The sequence below is a fragment of the Mustelus asterias genome, chromosome 8 (assembly GCF_964213995.1).
Source record: "Mustelus asterias chromosome 8, sMusAst1.hap1.1, whole genome shotgun sequence".
Taxonomy (NCBI): Eukaryota; Metazoa; Chordata; class Chondrichthyes; order Carcharhiniformes; family Triakidae; genus Mustelus; species Mustelus asterias.
Window position 1 is genome coordinate 70,075,407 of NC_135808.1, and position 15,899 is coordinate 70,091,305.

Below are 15,899 nucleotides of genomic sequence, written 5' to 3' on the forward strand. Positions count from 1 at the left end.
ATGTATACTGAATTGACATTGAATAAAGAATTTATTACATTCATGAGGTAAAAGGCAAAGTCACCATAGTCCTAGATGATATAGGCAGCTCTCTCTTTTGAAGTGCAGAGCTGATTGGTTGTGATTTAATTTGAGGATCACCACTCAGGCAAGGTTGAAAAGGCAGGCCTTCATGAATAACGCCAGCCTGGACGGGAATTGAACCCAGGCTGTCAGCGTTGCTTTACATCATGAACCAGCCGTCCAGCCAACTGAACTAACAAACTCCTATTCACGAGGTCGATCTTGCTAATTCACTTGTGATTTCATCACTTTTTAAAAGAAGAATAAGAGTATGGAATATTAGAGAGAAAGGTAACAGAACAATAATGTTATCGGGATAGGCTCCAGAGAAATAAGTTCAACTACCACTGGTGAAGTTAGGAGAATTTAAATTCAATTAATTAAATAAACTGCAAAGTTTATTTAAAAGTTAGTCCACAGGACGATTCCCACCAGAGGTGACAGCAGAGGGACATTGACTCTGGACCTCAGTAAAGTTGCAATTTCTGGTTAATCATGGGCAAGGAAATTTCCTGCTGATTACCATCTACCACCCTCCCACATCTGATGTACTCCGGTCGAGAATTTCAACATCCATCACCAACAGTGTATCGGTAGCATCACTGCTGACCGAGCTGGTCCGTCCTGAAGGATATATCTGCCAGCCTGGGTTTTCCCACACATGCCAAGAGAACCAATACAAAAGAGGATAATCTGACCACCTCATCCTCATCAAGTGACTCTCCATGACAGCACTGGCTGGAATGACCATTGCGCAGTCTTTGCGGAGGTGGAATCCTGTCTTCAGATATCAAGTTGTGTGGTGCTACCACCATGCTACTGTCTGGTAGATTCAGATCAGACCAGGCAACAGAAAAAACAATGGAGGCACTGCATGCCAACAGCAGCAGCAGAATTATACCACAACCTGTAATTACATGGCCTGGAGTAACCTTTACTCTCCACTACCATAGAGCCAGAAAATGTGTAGGACAGCATGAAAGAAGCAGCACGAGGCAAACATACATATGAGGTTACAACCTGGTGAAGTTACAATGTTACGACTGGTCCTCAGGTGATGTCCCCAAATTTGTTAACACATTCAGGATCCCTCAATCTGTTACCATCTGCCTGGGATACCCCCAACTTATTATGCTCCATGTGAAGAGGGATGAACTGCTTTTCCTTTTGTTATTCAATCCCTTCTGCCGATCACAATGAGACCAATTAGCACTCTAATGATGACCATGAAACCGTTGTCTGTTTGTTGTAAAAACCCATCTGGTTCATTAATGTCCTTTAGGGAAAGAAATCTGCCATCCTGACCTGGTCTGGCCTACATGTGACTCCAGACTCTTTGATTCTCAAATGCCCTCTGGAATGGGCAATTAGGTATGGGCAATAAATGTTGGCCCAGCCAGCGATGCTCACATGCCATAAAATTAATAAAGCAATAATTAATTAACGTTTAGTTGATGGTGACCCCACAGAATTCAAGCTAGATATTGGTGCAAATATTTCACTGTTATCTGATGAAGTTTAATAACTTAAAAATAATATATTATAACCAATCTCCATCCTGTTTCAAGGTCCAGCAGGAACAACAGAAAGTTTTAAACCAACACTTGGCAAGATAAAGTCACAAGGATAAAGAAATTGAGGGATCCTGTGCATTATACAGAACCAGGGAGTGATCATTCTTGAGCAGAAAAAGCTCATTTACCAATGTTGATTAAGTTGTTGACCAGAAGTCCACTGGAGGTATTCAGGAATGAATTTCCATCCTTATTGTCATGCTTAGGAAAGCCAAAAGCAAAATTTACATAATCCTGAGGACAGAGGCTAGGCCTATCCCTCTTCACACAAGGAAGGTCCCACATCCACTCTTTAATAAGGTCAAGAGCAAGACTGAACACATGTTATAACAAGGAGTTGTCTGTCCAGTAGACCTACTGCTGAAGTGGTATTCTAGAATGGTCACAGTACCAAAGTCCAATGGCAAAATTGGAATGCTTGTGGATTTGATTGAAATATTTAAATTTTATCAAGGAAAGAGAAGCAGATACTTTACTCATTACCATATACTTACCAGTTGCTGAGAAGAGATTACAAGCAATTAAGTATGTGATACAGCAGGATGATGGGTGCATCAAAATAAAAGAGTTTTAGCAGAATGGATGGTCGAAGTATACTCTTAATAACTCAGCAATTCACCAATGCTTCAAAGAGAAATAAATCTCACAATCATGAATTATTTCTTAGTTTTTAAACACAGACTACTCATCCCTGAAACTCCGACTTAACGGTCACCAGAAAATCTATCAAGATCACTTGGGAATAGCGAAATGCCGAGCATGAGCCCAGTAATCAGTCTGGTAGTCAGGCGTCAGGCACTCCACTGAAGAGTTAAACACGAATTGCCTTACATGCGCAGTAAGTAGCAAACAGCAGACCAAACCAATGGCATCCTCTTCTTTTCATTCAAAGCTATTGCATCACTTGGGAATGGGCTAATTTGAGTTCAATGGAAAAGATTTCATCATTGGTTACTTCCCCAGATGGTTTGAAGTAAGTAGACTACATAGCGCCACAGCAAAGGCAGTCATTATATCACTAAGAAGAATCTTCACAACACATGGCATCATGGGCATTGTGGTGTCAGGCAACGGTCCCAAGTTTGCTAATGAAGTGCTTCGATACTTAGCAATGGAATATGATTTCATGCATGTACCTAGTTTGCCTAAATATTCTCAGTCAAAAGGAGAAGCAGAAAGAAGTATTTGAACAATCAAAAAATTGACGACAAAGAACAAAGTTATTAACTTAGCCCTTCTTAACTACAGAACCTCACCGCCAAAATAGCAGTTCTTACTATCAGAAATGTCGATGGGTAACGGCTGCAAACACAACTTTCAGCCTCACAACAAACAGTATAACCTAGCATTACCTCAGATGATTGTGAGAAAGTTAGGAAGTGTGAGGAGCAATAAAGAGACAATCAAGCTGGTAATTTCAACTTCAGGCACAGAGCACGAGACTTGAAAGTTTGGGCAGATATGAGAAGGTATAGTGGTAAAAAGAGCTCCACAACTGAGATCTTTTAGAATTGAAATGGAACCAGGAAAACATCAGAAAGGGTAAAGAATCTTGTTACCATTGGAACGAAACAAGTTGAACCTTGGGCACAATATTTAGATCTGGATGGAGACAAGGAACCAAGAAACAAGTAGAAACTCTACAACATCCCAGGTGGAAAACCCTCCTATCAAAGGCGAGAGTGCAGTTAATTCTAAACCTCAAAACAAAATCAAGACCAGATTTGGGAGACTGGTTAAGGCACCACAGAGACCAACCCTGTGAAATCTAAGACTTTGAGGGGAGATGTAGGAGTCAGTATATATTTGAGATAAAGAATTGGGGAAGGTGTACTGTAAAGGATTACCATCAGGAGTACCTGGTACTGATGTAACTAATACTGTAACAATGATGCAATGTCACATGACTAAGAGGTTGAGATCTAGTGGGAAGCAGAAGTACAAGTTTGTGTAGAGTTAAAAGAACAGTTTTTACACGTAACAGCCTATGGTAGCATTCTTAGGGTAACAGAAAAACCCTAAAGAAACCCCATCTATTCCCCAAACCCAAGATGAAACAGGAAGCACCGGAATAATAAAAAAAGACATATGTTTAAACACCCATAGGAAGCACAGTGTGAAGAAGGAATAGAATAACGATTGATCACTTGCAAGTTATTAAATACAATAATCATTGTCAGATCCACAGGTAGTGCTATCTGCATTGCAGATTGCCATGTAAAAGCTGTCCTATAGTATCTTTGGTAAAATATACTCTTCTCAGGCAGACTTCCTAATTGAGATTACCATTAAATCCAAATGGCCAATAAATTATTTTGGACAGTAATATTTTGAAGTGTAAATCTTCCTCATTCTCATTCCCTCCATTTGCAACTGCTCCTACTCAGCTATTACAGTAGGGGACATGGAAATCCAATTGAGAATCTCATGTTCTTATCTCAAAACCTCTGCGCTGGTAGAAAAGTAATTCTGGCAGTCTCAGTCTTTCAAGGCTGTACTTAGTTAAATAATTGCTCTTCAAACGTTCTCCGGGCTGCAGGCTCCAAAGTAAAAGCATTCTGTCATCATCTACTGCAACAGGTATATTTATTATTTTTTCCAAGTCAGTCTTTATGGACTGGTTTAGCAACTGTCACACCAGTCTTCCTCATTAGTACTTTTTTCAAATGAGCTTCAGGAGCAATGGCATCTGTCATGGGAACGCCTCAGACCCAATCGGAAGTGGCAATGCAGCCTTTGGGGGATAGATACCTGGGAGCAAATTCTCCTGTTCAGCCCGCCACGGGAATTGTAGCGGGCAAGGGGCAGACCATAGAAAGGTCCGTTGACCTCAGGTGGGATTTTCCAGTTTCGGGGCAAACGAGGCCAGAAAATTCTGTCCGCAGGATTGATGCTTGGAGGCATGGAAGCTGATAAATCAAAGGAGCTTTATTAACAAAGAGTGTGTTCAATACAGGCTGTTTCTTTACAGAAATTGGCACAGTGGTTAGCACTGCTGCCTCACAGTGCCAGGGACCCGGGTTCAATTCTGGCCTCGGGTCACCATCTGTGTGGAGTTTGCACACTCTCCCCGTGTTTGTGTGGGTTTCCTCCGGGTGCTCCGGTTTCCTCCCACAGTCCAAAGATGTGCGGGTTAGGTTGACTGGCCAGGTTAAATTGACCCTAGTGTCAGGGGGATTACCAGGGTAAATATATGGGATTACAGGAATAGGGCCTGGGCGGGATCGTGGTCGGTACAGACTCGATAGGCCGAATGGCCTCCCTCTGCACTGTAGGGGGACTGTCTAAGTTACACAGTTACATTCACCCCCATCACCAATCTCAATTCACAGTCCTCAAAAAGTTAAAACACCATCCCAATTGAATGACGTGCTATAGAATATAAAATCATGGGCATAACCTCCAGCAAAATGATCACACAGAGTCAGCGAAGTTTAGAGAGTGAGAAGTCAGGCATGAGTAATTTATTGGGATTCCTTGAGCAGATAATAGATCTAGTATATCTAGACAGTTCTACTTCTCATATACATTCAGCCCCTTGGTTATATTATCCAGAAGCACACGTGTGTGCTGACAACACACAACTTTACCTCACCAACATTTCCCCCTCTTCTGATTTTACATACAGCTTATCCAATCAGATGAGCAGAAATTCACTCTTGAAGAAAGATTGAGCGAGAATTTGACAGAAGTTTTTAAAATTACAAGAAGTTTGGGTAAACTGGATCTAAGCAAGCACAAATTACATTAAAGGGCAGCAGATGAAATTGGGAAATATAGGACGTCTTTTTCACTAAAAGATTGGTTAAGTATGTGAAGCAGATTGCCAACATAGTTTGCAGAACATGAAAAATTAATGGGTTTCAAGAAGGGACTGTGTCTGGCCATTGAAAAGGATTGAAGGTGATTCAGGATGCACCAATTAAATACCACGGATAGGTGGACTGGTGAAACAGCAATCTTTTCCTGACTGAAACTGTTACTCTTTATTCCATTAGTACACCTACTTGGCTCTCAAAAGGTCTTGGTCCTTCAATGCTGATCCCTGTAGGTAAATTACTCTTTGTGCCCACATTGGAATTTGCAAAACCCTTCGAACCTGTAAATCCATTTCAGTGGGACACAGGATCACCACGTAGTAATCCTGTTAGGAAATGAAATGTAAATAAATTAGCCTAAGGAAAAAAGGCTCCTTATACACGTAACTATATGGATGTAATATATGCCCTGTTTCTTCCTCAGTTACAACTGGTTCACTTGTTAACATGCTTCCATTATTGATAGTTAGTTGTACTTAACTTTTACAATTTATTAGTACAGAAATATTGTCATTGTCATTATTAACAATAATTTAAATCCAGATTTATAATGCATACCAAAGTAAAGTCAATGATAATCTTATAGTTGGTACTGGATGCCCCATGTATGTTAGAGATTTTACTCCCTTTATATCCATGGTGTAAACTGACCAAGTGTTATATTACCATAACTAATAGTAATTCTGAAAGGGAAATTAGCTTCTTTCATAATAATGAAATAACTGGTATCTACTTGCCTTGCATCTCAGAAAATATCTAGGTATCATACATCTCTCTCAAAAATAGCAAACAACTCCTCAAATCAATGTCACATTTATGCATCCTACATATCTGTTAATGGTCAATTGATTATGTTGTTAAAGATACACAGGTGATGGGCACTGTTTAATTAAAGACTGGTATAACATATATAAGTCATTATGCTAGAGGCTTTCTGTTACCAGTAGGTGCCGTAGTACTGGAGTGCATCTTCAGCCCCAGAAACAACATTGTAGTTTGGTTTATTACGTTTCCTTTCAAAGTTTTTTTTTATTGTTACAGTGTGCCTTTAAGCAGCTTTCAAATACTTTAGTTTATTTGATGGGTATCAAAAAAAGCATAAAAGTCAGCTGAGACACTAAGGTTATATTCAGGAGGCAGATCTGTAAGACTGTATCCTGTGAATAAACCCACCATCAAGGAAAAGTATTGTATTTTGTTTTGTACTTCATCATGGCTTGGGTCAATTTAACAACATCATGAGTACTGAGCCATTTTGATTTAGGTGTGCTGCTCTGTTATAGAAATGGATGTCCAATGCAAGCCTATTTGCTTGTGTTGAAATACTTCTTTTAAAATGTCCAGAGGATTTACTTCGGACATAAAACAGTGTTCAACACCACATGTGGCAGCCACCTGTATTGATTCTTGATGCTTCCAAAGATACCTTCTCTGATATTCAGTATCTTTGATAATAAAAGTTGAGTTTTATTCACTACTAATGGAAAGGTTAAGTTCTGATTTTAGTGTGACTTACATCCCAGATTCATGCACCACAAAACTACTGGAAGATGCAGCCTTGCTGAAATTAATTGGACTCACTTTCCTATTAATTGGTCAATGTGAAAGAGTTACTGTTCTTTAAAATCTGCTCAAGTCAATACCAGCTGTGTAAATGAGACCAAAATTCCATATATAGTCAAGATCATGATTTCCTGCATGGTAGTAAATGTGAAAAAACAATCTCTAAATGGAAAACCATCCAAATGATCTTTAATCAGGTGAAAAATTACTGAAATCTAAATTTGTTGTGCAGTATTTTACTGAGTGGTTTAGCAATTAGTAGCATTTTAATAAACGGGTTTGCTGTTAAATCTTCTCAGAAACATGAATGGCTAATTAAGTATAATAAATTTGAATACTAACATGCTCAAAAAGAATTAAAAGTTCTCTGCTTCGAAAACATAAAAGTATTTCTGATTATTTAATTAATTAAAATCAAGAAATCTTTGATTGTGATTAGTAAAAATATAAGCTTGTACTGATAAGTGTGGTTGGAAAGGGATATCAACATGGGAAAACAGTTGGACTGTACTAAACTTATGGAAGTTTCAACGGCATGCATTTTAAACTGCTTCCTTCCGCCGACAACTATGCGATTAGTACACATATTCTTTATAACCTGCAGCCTGGGATGTGCGTAGAATTCATTCAAAAAATCCATTAGCAGGTCAATCTTCAAAGAGGTGACACACAGCACGACATGTTTCTCTGTCTGAGCTCTGTGGCGACTATAGTTTCCTCCTGATTTCTGCCTTTCCATCCACAGATAGGCCAGCTGTTCAAACTACAGGACAAAACATTACTTACCAACACGCACAAGCAAAATAAGAACATATAGCACATGATTAACGTGGACAGAAAATCAAGATGGACAGATTTCTTTTACTTTATATTACTGCAACTAATCCAGATTATGGGCGGCACGGTAGCACAGTGGTTAGCACTGCTGCTTCACAGCTCCAGGGACCTGGGTTCGATTCCCGGCTTGGGTCACTGTCTGTGTGGAGTTTGCACATTCTCCTCGTGTCTGCGTGGGTTTCCTCCGGGTGCTCCGGTTTCCTCCCACAGTCCAAAGATGTGCGGGTTAGGTTGATTGGCCAGGTTAAAAATTGCCCCTTAGAGTCCTGAGATGCGTAGGTTAGAGGGATTAGCGGGTAAATGTGTGGGGGTAGGGCCTGGGTGGGATGGTGGTTGGTGCAGACTCGATGGGCCGAATAGCCTCCTTCTGCACTGTAGGGTTTCTATGGTTTCTATAATATTGTTCACTTATTGATGTACACTTCAAATCCAAAATTTGCAGTTTTCATACATGTTACATGAAGGGGAATATAAAGTCTTGCAAGGTTCTTTTGATTAATTTCTACAATGCAAACAATTCAGAGATAGATTTTCCAATCATCTACATCCAATTAGTGGGAGTAAAGTGCACATAATCAAGGGAAAAATAGGTAGAAGATTGCTTATGCCAATTTTCATTCATATACTGACTCATCCAATTATATTTGTGTCAAAGTTTGCCATCAAATGCAATAAGATTAGCCTCTGTAGATGTTAGTTAGCTGTCAATATAACTTTCTGCTGTTTATGCCAGAATAGAATTCAGTCAACTTGCTTGTACATGCAAAAAGGCAATCCAGGACTGTAAGAGTGCTGTGTACAGAACTACTTCTAAAAAGCCCTGAAGGAAGATTTTTCATGGTAATTTTGCTGACTTTTAAAAAAATTTCTGCTCCTCTCTTGCTTTCATTTTACTACTCAGGGTTCCAAGTACTCTGGCATTACCATATTCTGATGAACCACAATTGTGGAGGAATATATTTCCCAATATGCTTCTCCTTTTACTTATGCTTATTTAATGGAATAAGAAACGCAATGGGAGGATTCAGTGACAGACTGCATCCACCTGCCAATAACCTCCCATCCACATTTACAGATGACGGATTCCAGGTCAGGTGATATGAAGGGGAGCTGCGCCATTTGTTGCAAGGACGCCTGTAACTAACAGATATCACTGATCCTAGGGGCTCGATAGTTATAATAATTAAGCCCAAAAACAAGCTGCTTTCCTCAATCTCCGTATGTGCATGCTGCAATACGTCCTGTGGGGATGGTCCCTGGAGTGGAAAGCAGATCTTCACTCCTCGATACACGGCATTTACTTTGACAGCGAGCCAACATGGGCTTTGGAAGGTTGCATTACACAATCCCCTCACCACTGACCATGTTTGTCTACATTTATTGTATCAGGCACTGGGATTTGATGGACATTTTTGCTGCCTGAATAAACTTTGCAAATGTATAAACAGGGACATAAACAAATTAGCAATGTTCAGTGCTGCTACCAACATATTTATCCATATACGCTTTTCAAATACACCAGTTATCCTTGGGGACAGCCAATTTTTGAGCTGGTAAAGTCAGCTCCGATATCAGATGGAAAGTTGCCTAAGGATGTAAATTAAGCTTATTGCTTACAATCAGCTGAAGTTGTCAAAATAATGGTTGGTGCTAATAATGCACTCACAAAATAATGCCCAACCAGCAGTCTGTATCAAGATATTTACATCAGAACCTAGCATAACAAAGAAATACATAATAATGATAGCAGAAATAAAAACAGAAATGCATTATGACTTCTGGAACATAGGAGCAATGGAGGGGTGAAATCCCCTCTATTTCAGAGAAAAGTCACTGAATTTCAAATGCTGCACTGATAACCAAAGTCTTGGGTAAAATCATAGAATCCCTCCAATGGAGAAGGATGCCATTCAGATCATTGAGCCTGCACCAACAACAATCCCACCCAGGCCTTATCCCCATAACCCCATGTATTTACCCTACTAATCGCCCTGACACTGAGGGGCAATTTAGCAATCTGCATGTTTTTGAACTGTGGGAGGAAACTGGAGCATCCAGAAGAAGCCCACGCAGACACTGGAAGAATGTGCAAACTCCACACATTCACCCAAGACAAGAATTGAACCTGGGTCCCTGGCGCTGTGAGACAGCGGTTCCAAATTCAGGACTATTTTTTGCAACAACGCCATGCACATTAGAACTAGTGTGAAATTACCTAAACCCATTTCAATCTTGCCAATCTGTGACCAGCAGACAGGTGCATTCTGGGCTAGATTAATACCCATAACTTGGTATTGTAGCTGCTAATCGTGCTCCATGAGCAGCCCAGAAATTGCCATGTTAAAATCTACCAAGTTGTGAGATTGAATTCAATAAATCTTGTCATATGCGGGCTAACTTGTTGTAAAATCCCAACTGGTTCACTAATCTTCTTCAGGGAAGAGTCTTGCCACCCTACAAGGACTGGCCTAAGTGTGACTTCACACAATGTTCAGCCCCAGATATTGCTGTAGAAATAATCAAAAATTATTCCTCTGAAAAGGGTAGAAACTTTTAGACTCTGCACATACGCTGCTAAATGTCGAAATCTAGAAGCTGCTGTCAGTAATGCTATACTTCTCTGGAAGTGCACTGTTGAGGATTGTTCAGAATGCAATCAATTAGAAATGATTGAACTAATGAGAACTTCCACTCCTACGCTCTTCCTCTCACTGCAAAAACACTTGGAAAATTGCACTTTGTTGCGTTGTCAATGGTGTACTAACTTCATAATTACTGCTGTCCCTGAAAAAGTAATTTTATATTTGTTGAATGTCAAATTTCTCCTTGATCAGAAATGCCACTTATTTTCAAACAACACACCCCACCACCCTCCTCCACAAGTGTTTTCTGATGTTTTAGCTTCCATCTTAATACCACATGCATGTCCTCATCATTTATTTTGCTTTCTGTAAAAGTAAAAAATTAAAAATGAAGGGATTTGTTGCTTTTGACTTCCTTGTTTGCTGTGTGTTGGAATGTACTAATGTGATCAGTTGCTGATATAAGACGAGAAAATGCTGAAATACTCAGCAGGTCTTCCTGCTCTAGTGAGAGAAACAGAGTTAACATTTCAGGTGATAACCTCTTATCTGAATGGACCATAACTAAAATGGTTGAGGTCAGGGAGATCAGATGTCATGAGCAAGATCAGGATGTTGGCTTGGGAAAATCAGAGGCTTGGGTCAGGGAGACTGGAAGATCAAAACGTCGTTTGGAGGCCAGATCTGGGGAGATCAGTGGACAGAATGAAGATAGAAGGCCAGGGAGAGGGAGATCAGAGACTTGGGTTAGGGAGATTGCAGCCAGAAGCAAGTCTGCAAGGCATAAAAGAGACTGGAATGGTTGAGGGGAGATCATTCCCTCATGGTGGGTTGGTGAAGAAGATAAGCTGGATCCAGCAGGTAAGTGGAAAAGCACTTACCTTCTGAATGCAGAAGTCCTTGTCCCCCTTCAGCTGCTTAGCTCCCCAAGGCTCAGAAATTTACTCAATCAAGGTTAAATTTAAAATAGTTACATATTAGGCACAGTTCATTATAATATTTAAATTGCCTCTTGGAAGCAGGTTGGTTGCCCGCCCTTTGAAGTACCACATAGTAGACTCCTTAGCAAAATTAAAGTACATGTGTTTAAACAAGCAATGGCGACATAAATACATTGATGTCTAAGAGACAGAAAGCAGAGTAGTGGTGAACAGTTATTTCTCAGACTGCAGGGAGGTGTACAGTGATGTTCTTAGGGGGTCAGTGTTTGGACTTGTGATCTTTATGATATATATATTATTCTGCCCTTTCTGCAGCCTATGCTCCATCTCCCTGTCATGTTGTAGACCAAGAAACACCACAACTGCAGGCCCCAGACCTGTTACAGCCTTTGAGTGGACAGATCATGGATTCCTTTGCCATCTTTGTGAGAATTCAGTTATATTGTCAAGTAAATCCAAGAACTCAAAGAATAAAGAAAATTACAGCACAGGAACAAGCCCTTCGGACACAGGAACAGGCCCTTTGACTCTTCACAGCACATCCAGAGGAGTGCCAGACAGTTTGCGATCACAAAGATTCTTCCAAATTACCTTACCTGTAACTTGGGTGCCTGGTGCTTTATGAAATGTTAACAGCTTCATGCTTGATATTTGCTAAGTGACTGACAAACTTGTTGCCTAAATCTGTGTGGTCCAAATGTATTATCCTGGTATCACAACAGGCAGTTAGGGAGTTTGATGTCAGGATAGCATCGATTCATAGCCTTCCAGCACAGATTGGGGCACCCCCAGGTGTTGCTATTTATAGATAGAACAGCACGCATATCTTCCTCTTCTCCTTATGCAGTCCCTCAGAATTGAGGATGACTTGCTGCTACTCCAGTTCAACGCTTTCTGAGATGGCCGATAAGTCCAATGTATGACCTTCAGACTCTGACCCATGTTGGAGCAGGTGCTGCTTGAAGGGTGGGTGGATGGGTTGCTAGGATGTTTGTGCGGTCCATCCAACCCCTTGACTTTGTCTCTGTATGTTTCTGATGAAGTCTCTCGATGTGTTCAGTGCCTTCCAGGATCAGTATTCTCTATTTCAGTCAGTCACCCACCAGGGCCTCCCTTGCATCGGTTGGGGATTGATCTCTTTGGGGATACTTTGAGGACATTGTTAAAGCATTTCCACTGTCTTTCTGCTGTGACCAGGTTCAGTAACCAACATGTCCCACCCAATGGAGCCAGTTTTGTGTGATTAGCGCCTTGATGCTGAGCAAGTTAGCTTTGGAGAGGACACTATTGTTGAACCACTTTTCTCACCACTGGATTCTGAGGATCTTGTGAAGGCACCTCTGGTGGCACTCCTCAGGTGCTTCGAAGTGCCTGTTGTAGATTGTCCAAGTCTCTGAAGTATATAAAGAGCTGGAGGAGTATTCACTGCTATCTGGTAAACCGTGACCTTAGCCTTGGGTTTCAGATCTTGATCCATAAATACTCTTCCCCTTTGATTGGCCAGAGATTGCGCTGGCAGTTTTGAGGCAATGATGAATTTTGTTGTCTATGTCTGCCTTCTTTGACAGGAAGCTTCCAAATTACGGAAAATGTTCCACATTTTCCAGGAGTGTGCTATTGATCTTAATCGATGATGGGAGGCGTTTTACTGTGGAACTGGTGGAAGACAACTTTAGCTTTCCAGGTGTTTAGTGAAAGGCCCATTTTCTCATATGATCCATAGAAGGAGTTGATAATGACCTGGAGCTCAGTTTTTGAGTGAGTGCACACTCAAGCAGTGTTTGCATACTGAAGCTCCAACTGAGATTGGAGTGACTTTGGTTTTAGATTTAAAGATGGCGCTTGATTTATTCAGTAGATTATCTCCATGCCTGTGAATAATTTTCTGGAGGTGAGATACAGTATCGTAGTGAGGAAAAGAGTTAGTGCAGTAACACAGCCTTGTCTGACACCAGTTTGCACCAGGATAGGATTTGTCGTGATTCCACTGGTGAGGATCACAGCTTGCATCTCATAGCCAGAGAGATGGTGACAAGTTTCTGAGGGCAGCCAATTTAGAGGAAGATACTCCATAAGCCTTCATAATTGACATGCTACAAGCACCCAGCAGTGCCTCACATCTCAGCAAAGCAATGCTAGACCTCCATAAGAAACCCTACAACAATGAACTTCCCACATTAAACATCTTATTTATAGTTTGATGTATGATCTATCAGAGTACTATGTGCATGCCTGTCAGAGCAAAGCAGAGAGGAATTTCACAGCACGTGCAATTAATTTACTAGCAAGACAGAGGGTTTTTAATGCTATCTCTGAGATTACTTTGCACCTGGGTTATATTTTATTTTGGAATTGTTCCATTGTGCTCGTTGAGGAAAGATAAGAGGCAGCAAAAAGAAAATGAATGGTGCTGTTTAAGGGAATAGTTCCCAATAGGCACGAACACACTGACCTTTAACAGTGAATTTGAATTGGCAAACTTAGAACATTGCAGGAGTCGAGCAAAAAAAAAAAAGTGATTTGACTGCATCCTCCATCACTTGCTGATTAGAATGGATTTTTTCTGGGAAATGAAGAATTCAGACATTCTAGGCTGAATTTTTACTGACTTGATCCACAGTGAGTGAATCAGCCAGAACATCTAGGTTGGGAATCCACAATTCAGGGATCCCCCAGAGGCCTCCATTGCATGTTCCTAACTCAGCGATTGGATCCCAGCCCAGAGATGACAGGCTGAGCCACCAGTTGGATAGCGAGCTGCACAGTGAAGGCTCGAAGAGCGCGTAATTCTGCGCTGAGGCGGGATGTGTGGGGGAGGGGCGGGGGGGGGGGGGGAGTGTGTGGGAGAGGTGGGTGAGAGGTGTTTGATCAGGAGGGGGTAGTAGAGCAAGAGTGTGGAGGAAAGCGGGAAGTTTCCCTAGATAGGCACCTGGATTCTGGAGGTGGGCACCACCTGAATCTACCAAATCCTCATCTCAGTGAAGTTCTCGGTTCCTGATGCTTGTGAAACTGAGGCAACAGCAGCCAAAGTTGAAAAGTAGATTGTCAATGATGCTCGCAGCCTTATTATAATATTTAAATTTTCAGCTCACATTTTATTTTAGGTTAAAAGTCCCCTCCGAATGAAAGAGAGTGCACCATTGACAAGAAACCACGTTAGGAATTAATCAGAGGGCACAGAGTGGGCTGGAAACTGGTAAAATTGAGCTTGTAATCTTCCAGCTTCCCACCTGGATAATTCCCATCAGCCTAAATTCTTTCAGTGGCAGAATGTTGGGAAGGCTGAGAAACCACTGGAGGGCAAGACATAAGACAGATTTTAGCTCTTATTCTCCAGGCTTTTGTCAGTCAGGAACAACAGAGGGAAACCAAGATGGAGTGCATCAGAGAACAAACTATCCTGGTCCAATGGGATCAATTCATTTTTCTAGATTATACACAGGGGTCACTATTACCCATTATCTCTGCCTTCCTTTCTCTTGGGAAAATAAAGCAAGTGTGATTGCAAAATAACACAATTAGGGAGGCAAACTTGTACCAGCCACTCTTGGCCTTGTTCCATCCATGACTCCATGCAGGCATTAGCAGAGACCTCACAGCTTCAATATCAAAATGATAATGCAAATCAATTGACACGAGTAACTTTTATCTGGCACTGACGGGAATCTGAATAATTGCATCATAATGCATTTCATTTTTAATGGCTAATCTAAAAACGTTAAAGAAACATAACATAGATAATAGTGTTACATTTTTAAAAAGCAATCAATTCTCAGGATGTTGGCAACACTGGCAAAGCTGGCACTTATTGGTGGTCCTTTTTCAATCAATTGTAGCTAGTTTGATGCAACTGAATGATTTACAAGGTCACTTCAAAGGGCCATTCACACTAGTGTGGAACTGGAATAGCATTTAGGTGAGATTGGACAAGGGTGGCAGATTTTCTTCTGCAAAGGCCATGAGTGGATCAGTTGCGTTTTGACAACAAGCTGACAGCATCATGGTCACTTTTACAGATACTACTTTTTAATTTCCAGATTTCCTTTTAAATATGAATTCAAATTCTCCAGCTGCCACTGGGAAATTCGATTATTAGTCCAGGTCCCTGAATTACTCATCCAGTAACATTACCATTACACCACTGAACTCAGAACAAACACTTACTGAGCTGATCAATTAGAATAAAAATTTTTAAATTAATTTTTCAAATGCAGTTGTAAATTTGAAAAACTGTATGAAATGACTTATCCTTCACTTTGAAGTTTTCAATTTCAGATTTGTTTCGATGGGAAGAATTGTATGGTTTCCCCACCAGCAAGTTGCAGACTGGGGGGGGCCATAGAATTCCCAGCATGGCATGTCCCCCACCCTCACATGAGCCTACCCCCGACCTGTCTGCAATTTGACTTGGGATGGGAGAGGTCTAGAGCAGCCAGCTTGCCCTTGCTCTAAATAAGACTCTTCAGAGGCTATGTATTTGTCTTCTTGCCATGCCTCCCCAAAATGTTACCTTTTTCACAT

The 15,899-nt window shown here is 40.9% G+C and overlaps 1 protein-coding gene across 3 annotated transcripts in view; it reads right to left on the reverse strand.

Moving 5' to 3' along the window:
• Window positions 1–15,899, reverse strand: part of kcnt2a (potassium channel, subfamily T, member 2a) — a 743,558-nt gene that overhangs the window by 361,838 nt on the left and 365,821 nt on the right. For all 3 annotated transcript variants that reach the window (XM_078218141.1, XM_078218140.1, XM_078218139.1), the window contains exons 10-11: window positions 7,617–7,781; window positions 5,645–5,781 (exon numbers count right to left, since the gene is read on the reverse strand). In XM_078218141.1, coding sequence (XP_078074267.1) covers window positions 5,645–5,781; window positions 7,617–7,781 — 302 coding nt within the window. The remainder of the gene's footprint in view (window positions 1–5,644; window positions 5,782–7,616; window positions 7,782–15,899) is intronic.